The 18,841-nt window shown below is 60.3% G+C and overlaps 2 protein-coding genes across 4 annotated transcripts; one reads left to right on the forward strand and one right to left on the reverse strand.

Annotated features, from left to right (window-relative positions):
• The first annotated feature begins 57 nt into the window (after positions 1-57).
• Positions 58-2,717, forward strand: LOC105485890 (hydroxyacylglutathione hydrolase like). 3 transcript variants are annotated; one of them, XM_071083811.1, is made up of 9 exons: positions 58-166; positions 438-640; positions 987-1,051; positions 1,140-1,257; positions 1,340-1,448; positions 1,528-1,628; positions 1,802-1,903; positions 2,004-2,083; positions 2,285-2,717. In XM_071083811.1, exons 2-9 carry the CDS (start codon positions 536-538, stop codon positions 2,451-2,453), a joined length of 849 nt encoding a protein of 282 aa, XP_070939912.1. In that variant the 5' UTR covers positions 58-166; positions 438-535; the 3' UTR covers positions 2,454-2,717. The 3 variants fall into 3 exon arrangements, with proteins under 3 accessions (XP_070939912.1, XP_011746782.1, XP_011746781.1); XM_011748480.3 differs by lacking the exon at positions 58-166 and having other exon boundaries at positions 266-640; positions 1,805-1,903; XM_011748479.3 differs by lacking the exon at positions 58-166 and having other exon boundaries at positions 271-640.
• A 48-nt stretch (positions 2,718-2,765) lies between these two features.
• On the reverse strand, positions 2,766-14,117 carry CIAO3 (cytosolic iron-sulfur assembly component 3). Its single transcript, XM_071083808.1, has 11 exons — positions 13,998-14,117; positions 12,756-12,851; positions 10,796-10,939; positions 9,871-10,003; positions 8,384-8,518; positions 7,559-7,677; positions 6,646-6,775; positions 5,656-5,728; positions 4,560-4,697; positions 3,836-3,993; positions 2,766-3,647 (listed from the first exon to the last, which is right to left on the reverse strand). Exons 1-11 carry the CDS (start codon positions 14,061-14,063, stop codon positions 3,409-3,411), a joined length of 1,431 nt encoding a protein of 476 aa, XP_070939909.1. The 5' UTR covers positions 14,064-14,117; the 3' UTR covers positions 2,766-3,408.
• Positions 14,118-18,841: the final 4,724 nt, after the last annotated feature.

Raw genomic sequence — 18,841 nt, forward strand, 5'->3', positions numbered from 1 at the left:
CTCACCGCGCGCAGGATCCGGGCCCGGCGGGGGCGGGGCGCGTCCGCGGAGGGGGGCGGTTGGCTGCTCCCGAGCCCGGCGCCGCGCTCCGTCCAGACCCCGTGACCGGCAGCCGAGGCCCCGCCTCCGTCTGTCTGTCCTTCGGGCCGTCAGCGCAGCAGTGCGGGTGAGGCGGGCGGCGGGGGAACGCGGCTGCCCGGGGTCAGGGGTCTTGCGGCTGCAGGGCGGGGGGCCGAGGGGCGGGGCCTGGCAGGAAGGCGTGGCCTTCGGGGACTGCGGCTCGGCCTGGGGGCGGAGCCGGGGCGGGTTGGGGACCGGCCGGGTTCCGCTCCTACTGGAGCCCGGTGCGTGGAATTCCACGCGAGTGCCGGGGAGTTCCTAGGGAGCCGGGCTCCTCATTTGGCCCCCAGCGTGTTGACCGAGCCCGCTTCGCACAGCCCTTCCTAGAGTGTGGAGAGCGGGCCCCGCCCTGAAGGGGCACCGTGGGCTGGGGGGCTTGTTTTGGAGCAGGCACGGGTGGCCGAGCTTCGTGACCATGAAGGTCAAGGTCATCCCCGTGCTCGAGGACAACTACATGTACCTGGTCATCGAGGAGATCACGCGCGAGGCGGTGGCCGTGGACGTGGCCGTGCCCAAGAGGGTGAGGGCAGGCCGCGGGCAGCAGGGACCCCGCCGTGACCCTCGAGAGCCTCCCCTACCCCCCTGGCAGGAGCGAGCCCCCACGTGCAGTGCTCTCTGGGCGTCATTGGCGGCTGGGGTTCCTCGATTATTTCGGGGCTCCCTGAAGTTAGGGCGCCTCTGGCCTCCGCCCTTTCGCTGCTGCCTGGCGGTCTCCGCACGCGCTGGGCGCAGTCACCGCCCGCTGGGTCCCCGTTCCCTGGTGCTGCCCCGGGCCCTGGCCAGCCTGGGGCAGGACCTGGCGCCCCGATATGGAGGGGGTGGCCCACTGGGACCGTCTGTGTTATCGTCACTCCCGTCCCTTTCAGCTGCTGGAAATCGTGGGCCGGGAGGGGGTGTCTCTGACTGCCGTGCTGACCACCCACCATCACTGGTGAGCGCGGGCGGGGCGGGGGAGGCGGGAGGACGCCGCCGCCCTGTCCCACCCCGACCTAACCCGGCCCCCGCCCGCCCGCCCGCAGGGACCACGCGCGGGGAAACCCGGAGCTGGCGCGGCTGCGTCCCGGGCTGGCGGTGCTGGGCGCGGACGAGCGCATCTTCTCGCTGACGCGCAGGCTGGCGCACGGCGAGGAGCTGCGGGTGAGCGCGCGCCCCCTGGAGGGGCGGGGAGGGCGCCCCGGTTCCGCCCGCCCTCACAGGTCTGCGCGCTCCTCCGCTGCAGTTCGGGGCCATCCACGTGCGCTGCCTCCTGACGCCCGGCCACACCTCCGGCCACATGAGCTACTTCCTGTGGGAGGACGATTGCCCGGACCCACCCGCCTTGTTCTCGGGTACCCGCAGCGCAGAGCGTGCCCACCCCGCCTCCCGCCGGCCCCGCCCCATCTGCTCTGACCCGCCCTCCCCCGCCAGGGGACGCGCTGTCGGTGGCCGGCTGCGGCTCGTGCCTGGAGGGCAGCGCCCAGCAGATGTACCAGAGCCTGGCCGAGCTGGGCACCCTGCCCCCCGAGACGGTGAGCGGGCCTGGGCCCTCCCCTCCTCTCCTGTGGGCGCAGGCCCCACGCTCCGCACTTGCACTGTGCCAGGGGTGCAGAGTGAATGCCCACCTGAGGGCAGCCGGCGAGGGGAGGCCACGCCAGCGGCGCGAGCACTTTCCCCGCGCGCTCACCGAGCGCTCTTCCTCCAGAAGGTGTTCTGCGGCCACGAGCACACGCTTAGCAACCTGGAGTTTGCGCAGAAAGTAGAGCCGTGCAACGACCACGTGAGAGCCAAGCTGTCCTGGGCTAAGGCACGGCCCCTTTCCGGCCTCGGCAAGAGGGTGGGGGGCAAAGGCTTTGGGGGGCTTTCAGAGAAGGCCCAATGGTGACCAGGGCCTGTGGTCACTCCAGAAGAGGGATGAGGATGACGTGCCCACAGTGCCGTCGACTCTGGGCGAGGAGCGCCTCTACAACCCCTTCCTGCGGGTGGCGTGAGTATGGCTGTCGTCCCGGGGCCTCCACCGTCACGTGGACCCTTAGGAAGGCATCTGGGGACCGCGTGTTGGGCTGAGTGAGCATCTTTGGCTTGGGGGAGGCTGCTTATTAAGTGCCTTCCCGCCCGCCCCCGCCACTCGGCACCATCCTCCTGCGTGGGCAGTGGGCCCTGCGTCTCACTGCAGTCCTTCCTGCAGAGAGGAGCCGGTGCGCAAGTTCACGGGCAAGGCGGTCCCCGCTGACGTCCTGGAGGCGCTCTACAAGGAGCGGGCGCGCTTCGAACAGGCAGGCGAGCCGCGGCAGCCACAGGCGCGGGCCCTCCTTGCGCTGCAGTGGGGGCTCCTGAGTGCAGCCCCACAGGAGTGACCCATCCAGACCCTCACAGGGCTGGGGCCTGCGTCCCTCCTCGTGACCTCAGCCAGCTGGACCCGCGCGAGGGCCACCTCTGGAACATTCTTTGAGGCCCTGGCCAGCCGTTTGCGCAGCCTCGGAGTGTGCGCCTCGGCAGGCTTGTGCTTCCTGGGTGGACACACAGGACCACTGTGCGGGGCTGTGTGGGCCCCGAGACCTGAGTTTCTGGGAAGCGGGGCGCATGGGGCTTCTGAACTACAAATAAAGCTTCGAAAGGCCGTTCTGTGTTGGCAGATGTGCCAGGAGAGGAGCCGTTTCATAGGCATGTTGAGGGGGGTGCCTTTATTAGACAGACGGTGGGAGACAGGCCTGGCGGGGACCTGGCTGGGGGATGACACAGCTAGTGATGGCTGCCGCTTCGTACTTGGCTTGCTTTGGACCACAGCCTCGTAACAGTAACCCCTGCTTTCCAGGGGCCCAGCACCCCCTCTTGCCAGGGTCCACACACAGGGTTGTGATGGGACCACCCCGGCAGGTCCAGCTCTGTCTCCTACCTTCTGCACAGAGCTTCAGGGGAAGCCTCCAGAAGTCAGGGGTGGGAACCCGTCTTGCTCTTCCTCAGGCAACCCCAAGACAGGCTGAAGCCCCTCAAGCACTTGGGTGCCCGACTAGCAACAGCAAGGGCAGCACCTGTGGGCCTCGGCCCAGGGCCAACGAAACAGGCTGTGGGACCTCAGGGACCTTCTGCTGCCTGGGCCACCCCACCTGGGCAGAGCCAGCGGGGAACCCAGAGGCACCCAACTGGAGGCGACGGGGCAGCCGCGGGTCCTGGCCGGTCCTAGCTCCTGCTTGGGTCCCAGCACACCCTGCAGCTCACTCACAGTTTTTGGGGGAGCCCTGGGGTCTTGGGGCATGTGGTTCCGCTGTCACGCACACGCATGGCCTCCTGGGAGTCCTGGTCCTGCAGCCCCTACCACCGGATGCCCAGGCCAGTGTTGGCCTTCTCCACGGCGTGGTACTGCGTATGCAGCAGGCGGCCTGCACACTCCGAGTCCGTGCCCTGCAGCCAGTGTGTGTACAGCTCCTGAACCCCAGGCGCATCCTCGGGCATCTCAGCCCGGACCATGCCGTACAGTCTCTCCACGTGCTGGAGGAGCTCCCTGCTGGGCCTGTCTGGGGCCTGGAGCTGGCCCCCGCCATTCAGGCAGCCTGTGGGAGAGCAGACGGGACACATGGGTCACAGCCTGTGCCCCAGCGGAGCCTCCTGACCACCTGGGAGCAGGGAGGTGACCGGGCCCCTCTGTGCTCCACTTCCTCCCACTCCCAGCCTGGTAGGTGGTGGCCCACAGCTCTGGTCCCAGAAGGGGCTCTCGTGTCCTGTCCCTCACGGGAGCTACCTGAGGGGCAGGCCATGACCTCCACGTAGTGGTAGGGGCAGCGCCCGCGTTTGAGCCTCTGCACCAGGTTCTGGATGTTGCGGAAGCCGTACGCCATCGCGAAGTGCAGCAGCACCTGGCCCTCCTTCTCCAGGGTCACCTCCTGGAAGTCCTTGTTCCTGGGGGGCACAGGTGGGGTTTGTCTACGTGGCACACCCACCAGGCTCCTGCCCGCCTGGGAGGGGAGGCCTGCTGGGCTTCAGGGGATGACCGGGCAGCTCCCAGGGCTCTCTCCCTCTCTCTTGGGCAGGGGGACGGACAGGAACGGAGAGAGGGCGGAAAGCTCACTGCCACGAGTCCAGAGGGGACCTCACCTCCAGCTTTGGGCTCCCTGTCTGTAAAACAGGCCTCCCTCCCCAGGGATGGCTGTGAGGCCCTGGCCCTCCCGCCTGGGATGTGGTTGCATGCCCTGCGCCAGACACCCACCACCCTTGCCCACGCTGGCCTCTCGGGTTCAGGGTCACCATCCCCCACGATGGGCCGACTGAGGCCTGGAGGGCTTAAGTGAAGTCACACCCTGAGCCCACCAGGAGGGCCCTGCCTGGGCCCAGGGTCCCCTCCAAACCCTGCAGGCCGTCCTCCACCCAGCCCATCTCTGTGGGAGGACCCCGGGTGAGGCAGCAGCCCAAGGAAGGCTGGGGGCTGTGTGGTCGCTCTGCCCAGAGATCTGGCCCATCCCACTGACCTCAGGGGTTTGTAGGTAACCTCAGCCACGTGGATTCCAAAGAGCTCTCGGGCCGCGTGCCGGAACACGTGCTCCAGGTAGCCCCCCGAGCCCCCTCCCCGATGGCTGGTGGGCTCCTCTGCAGAGGCACCGCTGCACCTGGCAAGGAGGGAGTGGCCTCAGCACCGCTGGGGCTGCTGCCTGCCAACCGCCGGAGCAGGGCCTGTGTCCCTCACACATGAGCATTTGCGTTTCCAAGTGGGAGACAAGTCACAGGCACAGAGGAACAGCTCCAGTGTCCCCGGCCATCACAGAGGCCCTGCCACTTCTTTTTTTTTTTTTTTTTTTTTGTTGAGATAGAGTTTCACTTTTGTTGCCCAGGCTGGAGTGCAGTGGCACGATCTCGTCTCACTGCAACCTCCCCCTTCTGGGTTCAAGCAATTCTCATGCCTCAACCTCCCAACTAGCTGGGATTACAGGTGCCCACCACCGCCCCTGGCTAAATTTTGTATTTTTAGTAGAGACAGGGTTTCACCATGTTGGCCGGGCTTGTCTCAAACTCCTGACCTCAGGTGATCTGCCCACCTCGGCCTCTCAAAGTGCCGGGGTGACAGGCATGAGCCGCTGCGCCCAGCCACTCAGCCACTTCTGAGGTGGGGCAATGAATGGGGTGAACAGATTTTTGTTCATTTTAATTCTCAAGGGTTGTTGTGATTTTGTATATTAATTATTTTTGGTGGGGTAAATAGATGGTAATTTGTGCTTAATAATTTTAGTTGAACGATGAGGAAGAATGTAAAGACCGTGGATATAATAATAGGAGGTCAAGTGGATGTGGCTAGTTGAGGCATTTCACTGTAGAGAGAGATTATTTCTCTCAGTCTTTAACTTAAAAGGTGAATGCTGGGGCAGCTGTACAGTGGATCTGTGGAAATAGTTGATAGAGGGCTTATAGAGTGGAGGTGTAGTAAATATATGGGGTGAAAGTACAGATTTATAGAGTAAATACAGGTCGCCAAGATGGGCTGTGGGGAGGCAAGCCCAGAGCAGGGGGATGCTATCCCCAGAGGCGGCGTTAGAAGCTAAAATAACAGTTCTTGGTGGCAGACATACGTACAGGCTGTCCAGAGGGGCTGGTTCCAGGTCGGGGAGGGAGACGTCCTCTTCCTCCAGCAACCTGAAAACTTCTCCTGCAAGGAAACCACAGCACAGACACTCTTTAGCTGAGATCCCAGCAACAAAGTCAGAGAACATCCTAGCCGCCTGTGTCCCTAGCAGTCTGTACTTTGGCCCCAGAAGGCCCCAAATGTCCACCCCAGCCCGTGGTAGGGAGGCCGGGCCTGGTCACTCCTGAAGCCCCTCTGGAGGCCACCTGGTCCTGCCCAGATGGACACTTTGCTCACCCAGTGTCCATCTGTCCAGCCTCTTGGGCAGTCTGCTTTTCTTTTTTTTTTTTTTTTTTTGAGACGGAGTCTCACTCTGTCACCCAGGCTGGAGTGCAATGGTGCGATCTCAGCTCACTGCAAGCTCTGTCGTCCGGGAATCAAGTGATTCTCCTGCCTCAGCCTCCCGAGTAGCTGGGATTACACGTGCGCTACCACTACTCCCAGCTAATTTTCGTATTTTTAGTAGATACGGGGTTTCACCATCTCGGCCAGGCTGGTCTTGAACTCCTGACCTCGTGATCCACTTGCCTCTGCCTCCCAAAGTGCTGGGATTACAGGCATGAGCCACCGCATCCGGCCGCAGTTTGCTTTTCTGCCTCACATTGGGGAGAGTGTGGGGCTGCTTGACTCAGGAATGGGGTGACTAATGGGAGCTGAAGGGGCTGCACTTGAGAATCTCTGCCCACCTCCAAAGACTCATTTCAGAGCCAGCAAGGAGGTACTACTGAGGGCCACTTGGCCGCAGGTCCCCGAGACAGGCCAGCTGCAAACGGGCCCACCTGGCTCCAACGGGAGAGATGAGGGTACGCGCACGCGTGCAAGCCCCCAGGCTCCAGCCAGAGCCCCCGCAAGCAGGATCCTGGGCAGTCGCCACCTGTGCTTGGGGCTCAGGAAGCAGACCAGGAGGCTCGAGGGCTCCGGGCCGCACGGCATGACCGCACCTGTTGTGAGGACACAGTCCACGTCCCGTGTCTGGTGTTCCTGGTTGAAAAAGTCGGGTCTAGAGGCTTCCAGCTTTTTGTCATAGCAGGGCATCACCGTGACGTGGTAGATCTTGTCAGGAGTCAAGCGCTACGAGGGAAAACAAACACACGTCTCCCCAATCCCAGCAGTACGGTGGCCGAGGTGTGACCTGGAACTCAGCCATCCTGCAGCCAGGCCGGACCCCGAGGGACAGTGAGCCTCACTCCCTTTCCCAGGAAGCCTCCGGCTGGCTCTGCAGATGTGCCCCTGGACAGGACAGGCCCTGGCTGCGACAGAAAACAACACTGACCCGTTCCCAGCGTGCCTGCACTCCCTAACAGCCAAGTCCAAAGGAGGAGAAGTGGCCTTCCCATAGCTCAGGCCCTCTCGCTGCACACCAGCGGGGGAAAGGGATGTCACAGGGGAACCAACCAGCACCAGCCCCAGGTGAAAATCCGAGTTTTCGGGCGGGAGGTGCTGTAGGGGACATGGGCACTCCGGGCCCAGGCACCACCAGGGCCACCCTCACCCTCTCCCGCCCCCCACTGGCTGAGTGTCGTCAGGCTTCAATCCCGCGGGGCCTCAGGTGGGGGTCGTGCTGGGCACCCTGTGGATCTGGTGGCCGGGGCTGCCCGAGGGCCTCCTGCTCCCTCAGCCCCAGGCCTGGCTGTCTCTGCGTGGGCAGTGAGCAGCTGTGGATCAGAACGTGGCCCGGTGCTGCCCAGCAGGAGAGGAATGGCCTGAACTAGGAGGGAACAAGGGTGGAGGTGTGCTCGGGAAGGCCACACACCAGGGAGAGGACTCTGTTTCCTGCAGCTTTGCGGCAAACAGCCAGAATAATCACTTCTGGCCGCTCCCCAGCCTGAGCCTGGGGCGGCCCAACGCCGTTACCTGCTGCTGGGCGAAGAAGTCCTTGACCAGGGAGCCCATGACCTGCTGCGGGGACCGGGCGGTGCTGATGTGGGGGAGGATGAAGCTGCCGTGCGTCTTCTCGGCATAGCAGATCCAGCCTGAGGCGACAGGGGCACACGGGGCTGGCGGGGGCGCACGGCGGCCCCCGCACCCACAGGCAGCAGCACGACATTCTGGAGGCGGGTCCGCTCATACGGGAGATCATGATGACATTAAAGAGTGCTCGTTCCTGTTCTTCCCACCACCACGTGGAGCTCGGCGTGCACGCAACACCGCCTAGGGACCTGAGGTGACTGTGGGTGGCTCCCAAGGGAGGGCAGCCCCTTCTCCACAAAAGGCCATTTGTGCCAACATTTCTTTTTTTTTTTTTTTTTTTTTGAGACGGAGTCTCGCTCTGCTGCCCAGGCTGGAGTGCAGTGGCCGGATCTCAGCTCACTGCAATCTCCGCCTCCCGGGTTCACGCCATTCTCCTGCCTCAGCCTCCCGAGTAGTTGGGACTACAGGCGCCTGCCACCGCGCCCGGCTAGTTTTTTTGTATTTTTTTAGTAGAGACGGGGTTTCACCGTGTTAGCCAGGATGGTCTCGATCTCCTGACCTCGTGATCCGCCCGTCTCGGCCTCCCAAAGTGCTGAGATTACAGGCTTGAGCCACCGCGCCCGGCCTGTGCCAACATTTCTAACCCGTCCTGCGAAACCGGCTTGCGTCTCCACCCCCTATCCCCCGCCTTGTCATCCGTGTCCATATCATGTCACATTTTAACTTAACTAGAACTTGACTCTCACACCACCCGCACCATGAGCACACCTGGGCAGGCGGAGGCCAGCAGGGGCAGGGCCTGTCTGCAGTCGGCCTGGCCTCGGAATCGCCGCACAAACTCTCGCTGGCTCTCCAGGAGGCTGAAGTGCCTTGAGAAGGCGGTGTCGAAGACAAAGTGCACCCCTGGAAGGTGAAGGTGGGTGCCTGGCTAGCCCCGCGCGGGACGCCCACGCGAGTACACGCCTGTGTGTGGACCACCGTGGTGCTGCTGGGGGACGTGCGTGGCACCCGCTTCCCGTGCCAAAGCCCCGGCCCCACCGTGGGGACCTCCTTAAGCCGCGTTGCCTCGGCATCCCCTGCGAATGCAGGGCTTGCTTTCCCACCCCAGAGGCAGGGCAGCCGCTCGGCAGCTCAGTCCTCCACCCTCCCAGCTCCTTAGCGAGGCTGGTCTAGGGAACTGCCACGTGCACTGCTCCCGGTGACCCTCCCTAGGGCACAGCTGGACGTGGCCTGCTGGACTGGCCCCTCGGACCCTGAGTGTGCAGACCTGCCACAGTGGCCGCCCCTCACACACGGCAGGACTCCTGGGACAGGCCCGCCGGCTCCAAGCCCAGCAATTAGAACTGCTTGGTAAACCTGCCTGATCGTGCCCTGGACCCCAGCACAGGCACCAGCACGTGGGTCCCTCTGTCTGCCTGACCTGTCATTCCTGCCTCGTGTAACCCATGGTCGGAAGACGGCCTTCGGACTCACTGTGCCCCACCTGCCCGTGATCTGTAAGTAAAAATCTTTGAACTTGCTTCCTATTCCGGTGGGAACGAAACCCACACCTTCCACCTGGAGAACCACGGGCTGCCCCAGGCCAGGTTTCCCCTGAGACACCAGGTCAGGCTCCCAGTGCCAGAGCACTGCTCAGACACCAACTGGACGTGGGTGTGGGTCAGACAAGAGCCATGGGGCACCTGCCAGTGTCAACAGGTTTCCAATGTGAGGGACCCGGGACACAGTTGGATGACAGGCAGTCTGCCGGGTACAAAGCACACAGTCCTGCCTCACTGGGAACGAAGGGACTGGACGTGGCGGTTACCCATGAAAGGCACACAGTAGCCATGAGGTCCAGCCCCTTCATTCCCAGTGAGCCACCGGGCACAGGAGCCTGGTTAGCTGGGGCCTCTCAAGACACCCAAGCCCAGCTCCAGGCACACAACCGAAGTCCGCCGAAGCTGGCCTTAGCTGAACCCAGCAGAGCCCCGGAGAGAGTGCCTTAATATCATCAGCTAAAAAGTACAAGGAGTTGGTCAGCCCCAACTTACAGAAAGTGCACAGTCAGAATGCAGGCGTTTTCTGTGAGAAGGCGCTGCTCTCAAATGTCAAATCAAAACTTCAGGCTGAGGTCACAGAGGGAATAAAGTTTCTGTAGCACTGAAGTTCAGGGCTGGGTGGCATGTCAGTGACTCAGAGGCACGAGGAGCCTGGGCTCACTCAGACGCCCCCTTGGTGTGGAGTGGCAGTGTTACCCCAGGTTCAAAGCCTACCTATTTTTTTAAAGAATGAGGTTAATTTCCTGGCAGTGTCTGTAGGATTCAGCTGAAACCGTGCAGCCAGCGATGCTCTAGACTGTGGCGAGACTGAGACTACAACCAGCCTCTGCTGACTGGGCGCCGCCATCTGCAAAGCAAGGGGAAGACGCTGCTTACTCTGCCGGCCTTATGCTGATTCCTGGTGCCCAGAGCTGCCCGGTCAGATGCCGTCGGCTGTGGAGAGGGCATGCCAGCTCTATCAAGAGTGTCTTTTTTTTTTTTTCCCCCACACAGAGTCTTGCTCTGTTGCCCAGGCTGGAGTGCAGTGCTGTGATCAGAGCTCACGGCAACCTCTGCCTCCCAGGTTCAAGGGATTCTCCTGCCTTAGCCTCCTGGGTAGGTGGGATTACAGGTGTGAACCACTGTGCCTGGCCAAGGATATCATTTTTTTTTTTTGATGGAGTCTCGCTCTGTCACCCAGGCTGGAGTGCAATGGCATGATCTTGGCTCACTGCAACTTCTGTCAGTGATTCTCTGGCCTCAGCCTCCCGAGTAGCTGGGATTACAGGTGTGCACCACCGTACCTGGCTAATTCTTGTATTTTTAGTAGAGACGGGGTTTTGCCATGTTGGCCAGGGTGGTGTTGAACTCCTGACCTCAGGTGATCCACCCGCCTCAGCCTCCCAAAGTGCTGGGATTACAGGAGCAAGCCACTGCGCCCGGCAAGGGTGTCATTTTGATGTATATTTAGAACCTGAAGTTCCGGGCCTGACACGTTCACCACTGGCACCAACTGACAGGTAAATCACCGAGATCCCAAGCCTCAGAAAGGCAGGTGCCACCTGCAGGCGGCACCACACAAGCTGCCCTTGGCAAAATGCCTCGGCTGCTGGGGTGGATTTCAGGTTAAAGCAGAGTCCTCTGGCCGCCCACCACTTACTTTGTTAGCATCTAGAACCTTCTTCAGCTCTTCGTGGCTCTGCTGGGTGATAAGCACGGTCTCTGCAGAGGTGATGCAGCCGCTGCACGCCAGGCAGTCGTTTAGGGAGACCTTGGCCTTCTCCAGCCTCCGGGTCCCGCCGTCCTACAAGGGAGAAGAACTCGGTGCGCACCGCGAGCCCCCTCTGCATGAGGACATGGAGCCAGAGGATAGTGGAGTCCAGCTCATAACCAACAACCAACATGGCTGCTGGCTGGGCTTGTGTGCTGCTTACTTTTTAAAAATTAGACATGTATTACAAAAATGCACACACACGTTCTAGAGTTTCATAATGCCATCAAAGTCTACTTTTTCGTACGACTTGGTTAGTGCATCAGAATCACAGGAATAAGGCTTGCCACTGGTTTCTCAGCAAAGCAGCTGCCACCCCGCCCACCCATGGGGTCCTGGACAGGTGCTGGCCCCGGTGCACACTCACGGGGCTGTGGGGCAGGAAAAAGCTGAAGGTGGGCTCTGAAAGGAGGAGGCAGGAGAGCTGAGGACAAAGAAGGAAAGGACAAAGGGATGGGAAGAGGAAAGCAGAGGGAGGAAGGCTGGGAGCCTGGCCCCCCATTGGCAGGGCAGAAACGATCGTCAGACTCGGCCAAACAGATGCAGGAACGAGGTGTTCCAGTGGGGACGCTGGGACATCCCTTAGCCACTTTTCTTACATGCAAAATGCACGAAGCTTGAGCTCCCCCAACTCCTCCTGCAAAGGCAGGAATGGTTTGAGCAGGGCCAGGGTTGCTGCAGTGGCCCGGAACGCAGCCAGAGGAGCAAGGCTACTGGGTGGGAACCCCTCACAGCCCCGCTCTCTGCTAGGCCTGTGTGTCATGCAAAGTCACAATCTGAGCTCGCCCTGTATTCCTACGTTGGTTCTGCCTAAAGGCACAAACCGACAGCCGGGCCCACCAGCACCCCAGCACCTTCCAGGGGTTCCCTTCGTTTGTGGGCCAGGCCCCCAGTGCTGGGCTGCAAATCGTCTCAGTGCAGTGGTTCATGAGATCAGGCAGACGTTTTTTAGAGTTCAAATGGCAGACAGTCAGGTGAATTTTAACAGTTTATTTTTTTGAGATGGAGTCTCTGTCTCTCAGGCTGGAGTGCAGTGGAGCAGTCTCAGTTCACTGCAGTCCCTATGTCCCGGGTTCAAGCGATTCTCCTGACCTCAGGTGATCCACCCCCTGCCCTGGCCTCCCAAAGTGCTGGGAATACAAGCGTGAGCCACCATGCCTGGCCTGAATTTTTTTTTTTTTTTTTTTGAGACGGAGTCTCGCTCTGTCGCCCAGGCTGGAGTGCAGTGGCCGGATCTCAGCTCACTGCAAGCTCCGCCTCCCGGGTTCGGGCCATTCTCCTGTCTCAGCCTCCTGAGTAGCTGGGACTACAGGCGCCCGCCACCTCGCCCGGCTAGTTTTTTGTATTTTTTAGTAGAGACGGGGTTTCACCGTGTTAGCCAGGATGGTCTCGATCTCCTGACCTAGTGATCCGCCCGTCTCGGCCTCCCAAAATGCTGGGATTACAGGCTTGAGCCACCGCGCCCGGCCCTGGCCTGAATTTTAACAGTTTCATCAGGATTTTATCACTTAGAGAGGAAGTACTATCCTTTAAGAATAAGGGGTCTGAACTAGAAAATCTTACATGGTTAGAACTAGGGGGAACAGGCAGACAGGATCTACCATCTCTGCCAAAGAGCCCTTCCGCTGAGCAGACCAAGCTTGCTGTTTGGCCTGGTGCTGCTCATTCACCTGCCCAAGGCACCCTGACCCCCAGCCTCCCAGATGGCAGGTGAATTCGACCAGTGGAAAAGGGCTGGTAAGACGTGGAGCGTTTCAGCGTCACCGCTCCGAGCTGGGAGGAAGCAGATAAAAAAGTGTTTTGGACCAGCCAGGCAGGAGAGATGGTGGGGCAGCCTCCTGTGCCTTACTTGGTTAACTTGGAAGTAGCTCCCGTCATCTTCTATGCGAATCTTGGCCACACCACTTCCCGGTCTTTTTTCCACTTTGACAGGCTTGATGCATTCCTAGATCAGGAAGAGACCCCAAGTCAGGGCCTGGGAGTGGGCAGAGGCTCCCTGGGAGGCCAGGTCTCAAGAATGGCTGCCCAGCCACATGGCATGAAGGCTCTGCCCGCAGCCATACACTCAGGGACTGAGGCTGGTCCCACCGTCTTCTTCCTGTCCCCCTGCTCTCACCTCAGGGAACGGGTTCCCAACATCTGCGGCACTGAAGGTCCCAGTGTGCACGAAAGCCAGTGCTAATGGCGCCTGCAAACTACCCACCCGCGGAGACACCACCAAGGCTGACCTTTACCCTTCAGGTGAACGGGGGCGTGACTACCACAGAGGCCAGAGGGTTACACTGCCCATCGAGAGGACGTGTGCTTGGATCTGTTTGGAGATCACCTCCTGCCCAGTGCCCGGGAAACAAGTTCATTTCTCTCCCTTCTCCTTGAGAACCCTGTCAGCCCGGAAAGCCGCCTCCCAGCCCGCCTCTCGCCCTGCTCAGCCCTGGCCCCGCGGAGCTGTTGGACATGGACAGGCAGGCGCACCCAGGTAAGGGCGCCTGCAGCCTCCCGGGTTCAAGGGTAGCTGTCCGGCCCACCTGGGCGACGTCAAGGACAGCTCTACTGAGGAGCCATTGCGGGGCGTCTAGCGGGCCGCCCCCACCGCCCTCAACTGAGGTGGGGTCCCCACCGCGCCTGTTTATGCGGATACAAAGGCTGTGGCTTGGGGTTCCTGAGGCCTGACAGGGCGCCCGTGCAGGGGAGGAGGCCCCGATCCGGGCCTCGCCGCGCTCCAGCTGCGACCCAGGGGTCGGGTTAGAGTTAGGGACGGGTGGGAGCCGCCTCCAATGCCTCCCCTGGGTTGGGCAGGTGGGCGCCAGCCAGCGACCGCTGGACCCTCCCACGCAGCCCGCTCGGACACTGTGGGGCACAGGAGCGGGCCGGGGGGCGCCGCCCTCCCTGGCCTCAGTTTCCCTGTTGGTAAGAAGCGGGCCGCAGTGTCAGAGGCCCCGCGCCAGGGTCGATAGAGACCCCGACGGCCCCCACCAGGCTCCCGGGATTCGGATCTCATTCCTCAGGGGAAGAAGTGGGGCACAGAACAATTTCCCTCCGCGCGAGAGGACACCGAGCGCAGCCTCTCCCCCGCCCGCCCAGGCCGGCCCACCTGAGACGGCCCGATGAAGTCATCCAGGTCCGTCAGCTGCAGCGCCCCACTGAAGGGCGACGCCATGACGGCCGCACTTGGCGCCGCGCGGAGGTGTCGCCCAACGGCGTGAAACGAACGGGCTGGTTCCGCCACGCTGCCGGAAAGCGCCTCCAAGGTGCATGCGCACCGCGCACCTCGCCCCGCGCCGGCGCCCTCTGCTGACGAACCCGGGCGCTGCTGCTCCCCGCCCACCCCGCGGGAACCCGGGACCGACCCTTTCCTCCGCCTCCCGCGCGTCCCCGGCCCCGGGTTGGGTTGCAGGGGGCGGCCGGGTCAGCGCCGCAGCTCCGGCCCCGGAGTCTCTCCGCCTTCACAAGAAAGCGGAGGGGATCCTGGCTCCGTCCACTTCGTTATCCGTTGCGTACCTGCGAACCAGGTGCTCTCGGATGCAACCCAAGAACCCGGAACTCGCGTGGCAGGCAGAAGGCGCTCAGCTCGTGTTGGGGAATTCAGGCAGGGAAGAAAGCAGGGATGGGGGCAGGCCTCACCTTCCTGGGGAGCCGCTCCCAGGGCCTCCAGCACCCTTTTCTGTTATCTTGGAGGTCAGTCTGGAAAAGTCCATACCCCTGGGAGACCCTGAAACAGGACTCTGCGGACCGACTCGCTTTTTTTTTTTTTTTTTTTTTTTTTTTTTTTTTTTTAGACGGAGTCTTGCTCTGTCGCCCAGGCTGGAGTGCAGTGGCGCAATCTCGGCTCACTGCAACCTCCGCCCCCTGGGTTCAAGCGGTTCTCCTGCCTCAGCCTCCCGAGTAGCTGGGACTACAGACGCCCGCCACCTCGCCCGGCTAATTTTTTGTATTTTTATTAGAGACGAGGTTTCACCATATTAGCCAGGATGGTGTCAAACTCCTGACCTCCTGATCTGCCCTCCTCGGCCTCCCAAAATGCTGGGATTACAGGCTTGAGCCACCGCGCCCGGCCTTTTCTTTTTTGAGATAGAGTCTCACTGTTGCCCAGGCTGGAGTGCAGTGGCGCGATCTCGGTTCACTGCAACCTCTGTGGCCTGGATTCAAGTGATTCTCCTGCCTCAGCTTCTCCAGTAGCTGGGATTACAGGCACCTGCCACTGCGTTCGGCTAATTTTTGTAGTTTTTAGTAGAGATGGGGTTTCACCATCTTGGCCAGGCTGGTCTTGAACTCCATACCTAGTGATCCACCCACCTCAGCCTCCCAAAGTGCTGGGATTACAGGCGTGAGCCACTGCGCTCGGCCTTGACTCGCTTTTTTTTTTTTTTTTTTTTTTTTTTTTTTTTTTGAGACGGAGTCTTGCTCTGTAGCCCGGGCTGGAGTGCAGTGGCCGGATCTCAGCTCACTGCAAGCTCCGCCTCCCGGGTTCACGCCATTCTCCTGCCTCGGCCTCCCGAGTAGCTGGGACTACAGGCGCCCGCCACCTCGCCCGGCTAGTTTTTTGTATTTTTAGTAGAGACGGGGTTTCACGGTGTTAGCCAGGATGGTCTCGATCTCCTGACCTCGTGATCCGCCCGTCTCGGCCTCCCAAAGTGCTGGGATTACAGGCTTGAGCCACCGCGCCCGGCCTTGACTCGCTTTTTAAGCCGTTGTTTGTCATATGTCCAGTTACACGTCTAACGGCCAGTTTTATGGGGACTTTTGAGGAAATTCCTGAATCTAGGCTGGCATCTTTCTGGCCCGGGCAGGCTCAGCCCATGGAGATCTCACGGTGGCAACATCCTAGGCCCCAGCCTGTGCCACACCCTCCCCAGGGTTCTAGGCCCTGATTCCGACCACGTGTCTACAGCTGGATGCGGCCTGGGCACTCCTGCACCTGCCTGCACCTGCCCGTGGGGTTTGGGCCACCATCCTGTGTGGCCTCCTCCATCGCCTGCAGCTGCTCCTCTCGGCCAGACAGGACTTTCTTCTGCTGCTGCACGGAGGAGTTTCCCCAGCACCTGGGCCAGGCGGGCTTCCAGGCAATACCTGGCTGAGCTTGGAGATGAGGTGCCTGAAATATGTTCTATTAAAAATAGAACAGAGGGCTGGGCGCGGCGGCTCACACCTGTAATCCCAGCACTTTGGGAGGCCGAGGCGGGTGGATCACCTGAGGTCAGGAGTTGGAGACCAGCTCAGCCAACATGGTGAAACCCTGTCTCAACTAAAAATACGAAAGTTAGCCCAGCATGGTGGTGTGCACCTGGAATCCCAGCTACTCAGGAGGGTGAGGCAGGAGAATCGCTTGAGCCTGGGAGGTAGAGGTTGTGGTGAGAGCGCACCATTGCTCTCCAGGCTGAGCAACAGAGTAAGACATTGTCTAAAAAAAAACAAGAAAAATTAGCCAGGCGTGGTGGCACACACCTATAATCCCAGCTACTAAGGAGGCTGAGGCAGGAGAATCGCTTGAACCTGGGAGGCGGAGGTTGTAGTGAGCCGAGATCGTGCCATTGCACTCCAGCCTGGGCAATGAGTGAAACTCTATCTCAAAAAAAAAAAAAAAAAAAAAAAAAAAAAAAAAAAAGCCAGGCATAGTGGCACGCGCCTGTAGTCCTAGCTACTCGGGAGGTTGAGACAGGAGAATCGCTTGAACCCAGGAGGTGGAGGTTGCAGTGAGCTGAGATCACACCATTGTACTCCAGCCTGGGCGACCAAGCGAGACTCCATCTAAAAGAAGAAAGAAAAAAATATGAAAGAAACTTAATGCCACTGAAATGCGGTGGAGTGGGTTTACAGAAAATGTGAGAGTGAGGAGGGCTGTTGAGATTAGGGGAAGGGTCTTTAGGTGAGCTTCCTCCTGCTGCTCTGGGTGGAGCTGCGGTGGGGGCTCAGCCCCTTGGGGGTTCTTCATTAACTCACAGATATTTCCCTGGAGCCCCTGGGCTCTAGTGCCAACCTCGTGCCTCTGGGCTCCCTGCTGTCGATTTTGCAAATTGTTTCATCATCATCATTAGCGAGTATTTACCATGCACTTCCCATGTGCTAGTCCCTGAGCCAGGGCCTGGGAACCCGGGGCTTACGTGGATCAGTGAGGACACGAGGGCCGGCCGGGGACATAGGACGAGGCCGGCTGGACCCCAGGTTGCTGTGATGCTGTGACTGTGTGTGGGCACCCCCTTTCCCTGGGCTGGAAGGGGTGCCTAGTGGAGGCGTCTGCTCTGGGGGCACCCACAGGACCCCCTGTTGCCTACGGCCGCCCCCCGTGGTTGGGAGGGAGGCCGTGTGCTAGCATCCTCTTGCTTGTCTGGGGTCATGGCACTGGTGGAGCCGCGTGGTCCCTCCCCTGGGCTGGTGTCAGAATTGCACCCTGGGAAGGGATCATCCTGTGCCTGTCTCCTGAGGCTTCTGTAACAAATGACCACACACCAGGGCGAAAGCAGCAGAGATGCATCCCCTGCTAGCTCTGGAGGCCACACATCTGAGGTCACAGTGTCATTCACCATGCTCCCTCTGGAGGCTGCAGGGAGGACCCTTCCTGCTTTCTCCAGCTTCCAGGGGCTCCAGGTGTCCTTGGCCCGTGACTGCGTCGCTCCAGCATATATATATATATATTTTTTTTTTCTTGATAAAGTGTCTTGCTCTTTTCCCAGGCCAGAGTGCAGTGACGTGATCACAGCTCACTACAGCCTCAGGCTCCCAGGCTCAAGGGATCTTCCGGCCTCAGCCTCCCAAGTAGCTGGGACTACAGGTGTGTGCCACCACACCCAGCTGTTATTTTTACTGTTATTTATTATTATTGTTTGAGACGGAGCCTCGCTCTGTCACCCAGGCTGGAGTGCGGTGGCGCCATCTCGGCTCGCTGCGACCTCCACCTCCTGGGTTCACACCATTCTCCTCCCTCAGCTTCCCGAGTAGCTGGGACTACAGGCACCTGCCACCACACCTGGCTAATTTTTGTGTATTTTTAGTAGAGACAGGGTTTCACCATGTTAGCCAGGATGGTCTCCATCTCCTTACCTTGTGATCTGCCGGCCTCAGCCTCCCAAAGTGCTGGGATTACAGGTGTGAATATTATCATTTTTTGAGACAGAGTCTCACTCTGTCACCCAGGCTGGAGTGCAGTGGCACAATCTTGGCTCACTACAACCTCTGCCTCCTGGGTTCAAGCAATTCTCCTGCCTTAGCCTCCTGAGTAGCTGGGAGTACAGGCGCCTACCACCGCGCCTGGCTAATTTTTGTATTTTTAGTATAGACGGGGTTTCACCATGTTGGCCAGGATGGTCTTGGTCTCCTGACCTCATGATTCGCCCACCTCAGCCTCCCAAAGTGCAGGGATTACAGGCGAAAGCCACCACGCCCGGCCCTTATTATTATTATTTTTTGAGACAGAGTTTTGCTCTTGTTGCCCAGGCTGGAGTGCAGTGGCGTGATCTCTGCTCACCGCAACCTCTGACTGCTGGGTTCTAGCGATTCTCCTGCCTCAGCCTCCCGAGTAGCTGGGATTACAGGAGTCCATTACCAGGCCCAGCTAATTTTTATATTTTTACTAAAAGTAGGGCCGGGCACAGTGGCTCATGCTTGTAATCCTAGCACTTTGGGAGGCCGAGGCGGGTGGATCACAAGGTCAGGAGATCGAGACCATCCTGGCTAACACGGTGAAACCCCATCTCTACTAAAAATACAAAAAATTAGCCGGGCATGGTGGCGGGCGCCTGTAGTCCCAGCTACTCAGGAAGCTGAGGCAGGAGAATGGCGTGAACCTGGGAGGCGGAGCTTGCGGTGAGCCGAGACCGCACCACTGCACTCCAGCCTGGGCGACAGAGCGAGACTCCGTCTCAAAACAAAACAAAACAAACAAAAAAAACGAGTTTTCACCACGTTGGCCAGGCTGGTCTCAAACTCCTGGGCTCAAGTGAT

Source organism: Macaca nemestrina, chromosome 18 (assembly GCF_043159975.1).
Source record: "Macaca nemestrina isolate mMacNem1 chromosome 18, mMacNem.hap1, whole genome shotgun sequence".
NCBI classification, from domain to species: Eukaryota; Metazoa; Chordata; class Mammalia; order Primates; family Cercopithecidae; genus Macaca; species Macaca nemestrina.